Source organism: Callionymus lyra, chromosome 13, assembly GCF_982586985.1.
Source record: "Callionymus lyra chromosome 13, fCalLyr1.hap1.1, whole genome shotgun sequence".
Classification (NCBI taxonomy): Eukaryota; Metazoa; Chordata; class Actinopteri; order Syngnathiformes; family Callionymidae; genus Callionymus; species Callionymus lyra.
The window spans coordinates 9,964,821-9,973,921 of NC_141830.1; the positions used below are offsets into that span (position 1 = coordinate 9,964,821).

The 9,101-nt window shown below is 35.3% G+C and overlaps 1 protein-coding gene across 1 annotated transcript; it reads right to left on the reverse strand.

The window, feature by feature from the left end:
- Nucleotides 1-4,230: 4,230 nt before the first annotated feature.
- Nucleotides 4,231-8,681, reverse strand: LOC148067297 (cytosolic 5'-nucleotidase 1A-like). Its single transcript, XM_087805724.1, has 6 exons — nt 8,485-8,681; nt 8,250-8,417; nt 6,085-6,214; nt 5,889-6,011; nt 5,164-5,348; nt 4,231-5,074 (listed from the first exon to the last, which is right to left on the reverse strand). Exons 1-6 carry the CDS (start codon nt 8,590-8,592, stop codon nt 4,709-4,711), a joined length of 1,080 nt encoding a protein of 359 aa, XP_087661850.1. The 5' UTR covers nt 8,593-8,681; the 3' UTR covers nt 4,231-4,708.
- Between the last annotated feature and the right edge of the window lie 420 nt (nt 8,682-9,101).

The following is a 9,101-nucleotide window of genomic DNA, read 5'->3' on the forward strand; positions in this document are numbered from 1 at the left end:
TGAAAAGACAGGTGTCGCCTCCTGTAGGTGCTTCAGAGACAACTGACTGATGTGTTATTCACAGTCAGGTTATATTGATGTATTAGAACTTATATCTATACAGTCAATTTGAGTTACAGTAGGATCTTGTTTCGTGAAACATTTTCTCAAAGTGCGTCTGTTTTTAAAATAAAACTAAATATGTTATAGAATACTTTGTTTGTATTCATTTTACAAATGTAACACTAGTCTTTCTTTAAAATATGTTTTAGTAAAGGTTGAACAGAAATGTACCTGGAAGTATATCAGTGCCATTAGAATATTGAATTGTTGAATTTAAAATGTTGAAACCTTGTTGTTGTTTTTTTTAATTGATATGTTGTTTTGTCATCATTAAATTCATCCAATTCAATAATGTAAATTGGAAGGAAAAAATTAATTTGATGTGTGAATTAGTTTTAATTTTTGTATTTATTAAATAGAATTTTCAAAAATAAATTATTTTCAAATTTAATGACATTATTATTATTATTATTATTTATTGTATTACTTCTCTTTTTTTACACACAGTTTGGTACTCTTATTGCAATAATTAAAAAAAATACATTTTCTTAATTTAATAAAATATTGGTAAAATAGTGTCAACCAGTTTAAAAAAAATAAAAGATTTGAATTAATTTCTTCATATATATATATATATATATATATATATATATATATATATATATATATACACAGTGGGTACGGAAAGTAATCAGACCCCTTTCGATTTTTCACTCTTTGTTTCATTGCAGCCATTCACTAAAATCATTTAAGTTCATTTTATGTCCAATATAAAATGTATTTGTAGTTAGTTTATGTGTAAAAGTAATTGATATTCTAATTACATATGTAGCCTTTTAAATTCAATGTTTTATGCAAGTAAGTAATGGTTATTTGTAAAGCAAGAAAATATAGTATAACATAAGAAAATTATAGTAATTGAGTAACTATGTGTAAAAACAAGTTCATTCATTAATTTGAAAAATAAAATCAATTATTAAAAAATATATATATTGAATTAAATCATGTTTAAAAAATAAAACAACTATGAAATTGAAAAAAAAAGTTTTTTAAATAAATGATATCAACATTTACATCAATAAATGTCATCACTTTCAACTTCATTGATAATATTAAACAATGAGATGTTATCATTCATGGACAGTCATGATGTCAATGATGTCCTCATCACTGCAGAAGCCACAACATGTCATCATCGCGAGACATTGAACATCCATAGTGTCTTTAATCCAAACCCCATCATTCCGCTGAAGCACCTGCGGCACACGCACCCACCTTGCTCCCCATAAATAACTTTTACTACGAGCGTGGCCTCCCACCAGGAGAATATTTCCCCCAACAAATGGCTTGTCAGGAAGATGAATGTGGCGGCAGCAGAGAGAAGCAGTTTCCATGGTTGTTGTTTCCTTCCTGCTGACACGCCGCCAATTACAGCGACCATGGCATGTAGATCCTCGCACCCCCTCGCTCTCCGATCCTCCCCTATTAATTTTATCTTCAATGAGCCTCGGTGGGTTGTTTGATTTTCGTCTTGGTGGTGTCAGCACTGGGTATCCATGGCAACAGCCGGTTAGTCGGCGACTCTCCCGGAGGCTGAGGAGAGCGACGACTGGCGAGAATGTTAAACTGCAGGAATAATGTTGAATTCAAATGTGGACAAGTTTCCCTCGAGGAGAGCGCCTGTTGCTATCCAGGGTTCTTGTTTTTTTTGTTTTTTAAATGCAGAGCTGGTTTCGTAAGTGAAACACGTGTAAAGATCTCAACAGAAATATATTTGAATTCTTCATTTTATCTATAAATATGAGGATTGAGATAAACATGCTTATTAATTCTGCTATAATTTATGCTTATTATTGCTATTTTTTAAAGAAAATTATTGTACTAGTGTTTTGTCTTGTTCTATTTTTTTTATTTATTCAGGCTTTTCCTTGATTTTCTGGAACTCCTGTTGTGTTATCAGTTTTATCTTGATCTTTAAAGTATATACTTTATTGAATATTGTTTTGATTGTTTAAGCGCTTTGTGACCCTGGTCTGGAAAAACTCTATACAAATAAAAATTACTTACTTACTTACTTCTATTATGTATTGGTTTAATTTTCAATATTATTATTATTTTATTAATCTTTTTATTTAACCTTTAATCGATTGATCAATCAAGTAAACATGAGCCACATCATGGAGCAGGATAGAAGAAGAAGTAGACATCGTTCCACGTGGAAGACCTTTCATGTTGATGCTTAATCCGACATGTTTTTTTTGCCAGGAAGTTCAATGTTTTGGAATCATTTATCTTCCAGACGTCCATCTGGTCTCTCTTTTGCCTCCGTGTGCAACGTTTCATCCCTAAGTTTCCCATTTTCTATCTGAATTCTTTAGAGATGCCGTTTACTTAAGACTCTGTTTGGAGTAATTTTACTTTAATATTATTATATTCAACTTTAACCTTAACTCGACATTTTTGAAACCTCTGAGCTGGTTCATCCAGTTCCCTCTGCTCGGTCTCTATGCCAGAGACCAAATCACAAGAGAACCGCTGACCACTGCAGACTGGAAACCATCCAGAAGCTTCAACAGCACTATCAGACAAGTGGTCATAATGTTATGGCTGATAGGATTCAACTTTTTCAAATGATTTTCATTTGGCGATAATACAGGAGCTCCCTCTGTTGGCCATTCGGTGAAAGTGCATTTAACTGAGAATCCAGGTAGATGAGAAGTTAAAGCTTTTCAAGCAACAATTCATTTCGGGAGCAAATCAACAAATAAAGGTTAATAAGTTGTCATTCTCAGGACTAGACAACTAAGATCAGAGATAAGTCTGTCAAATCTAAAAGATAGATGTTGATACATTAATATTTTTAAAGTATTTAATACGTCCACGTGAACTGCAACCAGTCTGTACAATAAAATGCACCTTATCATTTCCATATGAAAGAAGCCATGTATTGGTTGAACAGGTTATTATTCACCACGGAATTTACTTTATATATTGCAGTGGATTTCAATGTTGTTGTTTTTTTTAATGTGTAGCATTGTTACCATTTTATTTCGTTACCATTGATTTACTAACGGAAAAATATAAATAAAGTCCTTTAACTCACCTGGTTACTTTAAGTTATCGTTTAGTACCTCCTTCAGCAATTGTATGTATTTTAAACTTTTAAACTAATGTTGCCGCTAACACGACGATTATCCAATCACAGGACGCGACACGAGCATGTCAATCGACTTGTAGGTTGTTCTTATCCAATCAACGAACAGGTACAGCTCTGTAAATCACTAGCAAGCTGATACATGATTGGATGAAAAAACTCCAACATTATATTTGATACTGGAATCAGCGCCGCCAACTGGAGGTAATATGACATGACATACAATATACGCTACTTTTATGACGGAGGTAGATTTGTTTCTTCATTATTCATTAAAAAAAATGACTTCAATAAAATACTTCAATAAAAGATAAATAATACTTTGATTTAAAAAAAATTAAATAAAAAGCCTTTTGATTGAAGCAACTTATTTTGTGATTGAAAAATTAAGACACAAACGTCCTTCCTATAATGTGGCCCTGCAACAAAAAGACAACTTCAATCACAGATAACAGTTTGAAAATATATTTTTTGGATTAAAGTAACATTCGTTTTGATCGAAAACCTTTTTATTATTATTTTTGGATTTAAGTTTTTTTATTTTTATTTTATTTATTGAAGCAACTTTATTTGATTTTATTTTTTTATTTTTTTTATTTAAGGGACTTTTTTTATTGAATAATGAAGAACCAAATATACCTCCAAGCATATTACGTGAATAAATACAAAATATATTTTTCTAAATGCATAAAAGCGTAATATATGTTTATATATATATTATATTATGTAATATACTGATTGATATGAGAAAGAAACATCACTCTAAAATATATGTCCGTTTTCCACCATACATTTTGACGGCATATTATTTGTACAGTCTTATGTTGTCTTGGCCTTTTTATAGTTTTTAAATCTATATGTATTTTTAACCGTGTATTGCTTTTGATTGTTCAAGCGCCTTTGTGACCCCGGTCTAGAAATGTGCTTTACTAATAAGGATTATTTACTGTATATTTTTAAAAACAAAACAGGGTTGAACGCACGGAAGGTCGTACAGCAGCGCCCTCTGTCGACGAAACCACCAACACAACCCATCCTTTCTCCACAAAGATGTTTATTACAAATCTTCTCAGACGAGCAGTAAACATGCGCATGTTGAACTCTGACCAGTAAACACGTTTTACAGAAATAAACTTTGACTCTCCAACAGTTAGCAGGTGAATGTTTGTGAAGCAGCAGTGAAGTAAAAAAAAAACCACCAGCACAAGAGTGAGAACATGGAAGTGAGACTCGACAGTAACTCCAGCCACACATTAATGTGAATTAAACCATCAGTGGGTGTTTTCCGGAAATAAAAGTCGATAAACTTTAGTGTTACAAAGAAATAACGCTTAGATCCGGATGTAAACATCTTCCTCTGTACAGAAGTAAACAAAAAAAAAGCAAAAAGTGAAAAATATATATATATATATTGCATATATAAAGTTGTTAAAATATCAACTCTGGAAGAACAGGAAGTGTATGAAATCTACATCGACGTCTGTAAAAAAAACATGTTTCCCGCGTCACCATCTACTTCTCGTCGGCCGGCGGCTCGATCAGTTTCCCTCTGTTGTACTTCTGGCCGATGCCGTAGGGCACGTGAGCCGAGATGGTGCCCAGCTCTTGGGCTCCCTCGATGTGGAACATCTGGTCGTCGAAGTAGATGTGGGGTTTGATCTTCTGCAGCAGCGGCCCTTTGGGGGCCCCGGCCAAGAACAGGGCCTCGTCGATCTCCAGGCCCCAGGTGCGCAGCGTCTTCAGGACCCGGGCGCCCGAGCTGGCGGCGCTGCGGGCCGTCACCAGGTAGGTCCGGATGGGGCAGTTGAGGCGCTCGTTCTTGACGTAGAACTTCCTCTGGAGCTTCCCCAAAGCCTCCAGGAAGCACTTGAGGGGACCCTGAGAAGGGGGTCAAAGGCATCAAAGCAGATACAAAATGAAGTATAACTGAACTCTTAATAACAGAAGCAGCCGTGAGAGTCACTGACCTGAGCCAGAGGCTTGTTCACGAACTTCTTCTCGTGCTCGAAGAAGGTGTCCAGGCCGCTTTTCTTCACGATGATCTCGGACTCGTCGGAGAAGAGCACGGCGTCGCCGTCGAACGCCACGCGCAGCACGCTGTCGGACAGTTCCGACTCGGTCTCGGGCGTGAACATCGTGGCCGCGGCGATTCCTGAAGAACATCGAGAACAAAAAAAAAATGACGACTAGAAATTCAACTTAACTTCTCATCTTTAATTATTACATTAAATTTAAGAATTACTCACTAAATCTTCCTTTTTTAATGATTATTGAGATTTATTTCAATTGTTCTACACTTGTTAGTCACAGTTGATCAATGTAAACATCATAATAGTTTTATTTTTTTTAATATATTTTGATAATAAATTGCTTTTACATGTTTTAGAGATCATGAATACAAAAAAAGTATTTTTGAATAATAATAAACACATGAAGAAGTTAGAAAGTATCTCCAGAAGTTGAAGGTGTCACTTATCCAATAGTTCTTCTTCAAGACAATATTTTTTTAAATTCTCAATTATAATTCCCTTTTTTTTTCTTCCATGTCCCCTTTGGGACTCCGTAGAATGTCATGATGAGAGGATTGATTGTAATTCTTTCATTTTTTACATTGTTATACTTGATACCTGATAACCATGTTTATTTTAAATTATTTGTGTCATCATTTATGTATTTAACAACATTCTCTGACCCTCCTCGATGGCCTCCGTGACTTTCTCAGAGTCCTTGGACAGGTACAGGTTGGTCATGTAGGCCTTCAGGTAGCCGATCGGACTCTTCCCTCCGGTCATGCAGAACCTCTCGATGGGCAAATCTGAAGCGAGCAGATGAAAACGGAACAACTCGTCATGACTTCGTCCCGACACAACGCTTTTTCCCGTGGTTACCATAGTGATTGATGCTGTTGATGAGGCGCACCCCGACCTGAGCGTGATTGTTGGTCATCAGGACGATGTCGAACAACTCCTGACTGTCCGGGTACAACGCTCTCAGCCTCTCGTTGACGTGCAGCAGCGCCTGAGGAAACACACACACACACACTTTTTCAGCGCTCCTGGAACATGAAGCAACAACACACACACACTACAACGTGAATGACTCACACATTCAAGTTATTGCAGTTAAATTTAATCCTTTTATTTCATGACAAAAGCCTCAAGTTCGAGCTCGGATTCGTCATTAATACCATCATAAAGATTGACACATACGTGACAGTTACAAGTATGTTTTTTACGTTTAAATCTTTTATTAACCAGATCCACATTTTTCATGACTCACTCCACCAGCAGGGGGTGCTACACACAAACATGGCGTTTGTGGTCCATAAAAAAACCAAAACTTTTCAAGTAACGCGTGTATTTTCAAGTTCTTTTTTGCACTCTCATATGAAAAGATTAAATAACAACATAAAGAGGTAAAAAGAAAAAACATCCACCCAACATATAAAAGTAAGTAAGTAAGTAATTGATATCTCCAGGTATAAGAAAATTATAAAAAGAAAAATTACACTTAAGTGTAAATATTTTTGGAATATAATAATAAAATATATAAAGTAAGTAAAGTAAAGGTAATTTGTAATGCGCTTTAACAGAGCAGGGTCACAAAGCACTTTAACAAACATGACGGTAACAAGTATGTTTTTCACATTTAAATCTTTTATTAACCAGATCCCCATTTGTTCATGACTCACTCCACCCAGCAGGGGGTGCTACACACAAATATGGCATTTGTGGTCCATAAAAAAACAAATACTTTTTAAGTAATGTGTGTATTGTCATGTTGTTTTTTGCACTCTCATATGATAAGATTAAATAACAACATAACAAGGTAAAAAGAAAAATCAATTTTTAATAAGTATAACATTTTTTCATCTGAAGTGTATGTGCAGTTGAAAAAATTAAACTTAAATTTGTTTAGCTACTGCAGACGCACAAACAACGGCCACTGAGGTTACAACTCAGGCTCTTCTAGAAAAACGACTTTCATTTCGAGCAAACCAGATGCATTCACTGCTGCCTGTTGCAAGAAAACCAGAAACAGGAAGAACAAAGAAGGCTTGAAGCATCTTACAAAGTGCAGGACGGAAGGTTTAGACAGACTAAAAGGAACATTTAGTGTCACAATTATGTCTGATTTGATGAGTTAGTCGATGCTATCCAGGAGATTCATCGTCGCACACTTCACATGCATATAAATGTTTAGAATCAGTTTCACACTGTTGCAAAAACACATTTGTCAGCCACTCATTCTGCAAATTGTCCAACTTGAAAATACAAGTGAGAGACAAAATGAAATTAAAAAAATTAAAAAAAGGATTTGTATATTGGTTCAGAAAATATTAGGTTTGTATTGAAAAGAATTTGGCGATACGATACGCATCATGATAACGGGGTATCAATACGATATATAATTGCAATATATATAACGATACTGTAGTAACAAGAAAATATTTGTCGTATTGTCAAGTACCTGACTCTGGTGTTGCAGAATTTACAGACCACATGACTCTTGATGAAGTTGTAACTGATTTCATTTGTGTAGAAACAAAAATATGTCCAAACATCCACTTTAATTGTGCTGGAGTCACTGTATCCTCTCGTCCTTAGTTATCACCGGTATCTCACAGGATTTTAACGATCCTTAAAGCTGGCGGAGGACAGAAACACTGGACATCTCTGTCAAATATGCATAAATAAAATGTATGTTATGTAGATAATGTTAGTTGTTTTTTTTATCCAATCATGTGTCAGCTTGCTAGTGATGTCACAGGCATGTATCCAATCATGTGCCAGCTACGTAGAGCACATCTAGTGGCCGGATGAATAATTGCAACACAAAAATGAACAAATGCCGTTTGTTCATTTTGTTATTTGTAACAACTTATTTTATTTTATACACATTTCATTGTAATATAATAACACAAAATGTAATTTAAATATTGAAAAGTAGTTTATGATGTTACCGAGTTTGTCAAACTTTTCCTGTATGTCTTGAGAAGTTATACTATTATAAAGTTATATTCTAAAGTAATATTATTGATGATATTGCATACCTTGACGAAAGGAAAAGCCGCTCCGGGTTTGAGAGGCTCGTCCTCGTTCTCCACCTGGTAGGAAACGTATCTCTCCACACCTTCCTCCTCGTACAGCTTCCTCTCCACCACCATGTTGAACAGGGTACGAGAGGAGACGGCGATGGTCACCGCGTACATGGGTTTGGGCTTCAGGAGAGCAGGAGTCAGACAAACAAAACTACAAACTTTTTATTTTTAATTTAATTTAACTCACAGGTCTGGGTTTGTTAGTTTTCATGTTGTCGAAAAAAGCCGCGTAGTCCTTCTCGTCGTTGCAATCCTCCTCCGCGACAGCAGTTTCTTCTGGCTTCATATCACTCATTTTCTTTACCTTATAGGAATAGTTTAGAAGATAAGATGCTCTTCAGAAGTCGCAGCGGGTGCGGCAGACTCAGACTGAAAGTTTGCGGAAGTGAGTAAACACGGCATGGGCGTGTCCCACGCCGATGACGTCACGCCCGGTGTGTCCCGTTCAACTCAATCCAAACATCCACCCAACATATAAAAGTAAGTAAGTAAGTAATTGATACTTCCAGATATAAGAAAATTATAAAAAGAAAAATTACACGTAGGTGAAAATACTTTTGGAATATAATAATGACATTTTTTAAGTGAGTAAAGTAAAGGTAATTTGTAAAGCGCCTTTCTAGACTAGGGTCAAAAACTGCCTTAACAATCAAAAACAATAAACAGTTCAAATAGATACTTTAAAAGAGATACATAAGACAAACACAGGAGTCCCAGAAAATCAAGTAAAAGTCTGCACAAATAAAGATTGTTTATTTGTTAATAAACATTGTTTATTTGTTTCCATGTGTAAACAATGTTTAT

Coding starts and splice junctions, on each gene's coding strand:
- LOC148067297 (XM_087805724.1), bottom strand. CDS start 8,592: ATGAGTGATATGAAGCCAGAAGAAACTGCTGTCGCGGAGGAGGATTGC. Junction 6,215..8,249: donor CGGCTTTTCCTTTCGTCAAG/GTATGCAATATC, acceptor GTGTTTCCTCAG/GCGCTGCTGCACGTCAACGA. Junction 5,075..5,163: donor TGAACAAGCCTCTGGCTCAG/GTCAGTGACTCT, acceptor CCCCCTTCTCAG/GGTCCCCTCAAGTGCTTCCT.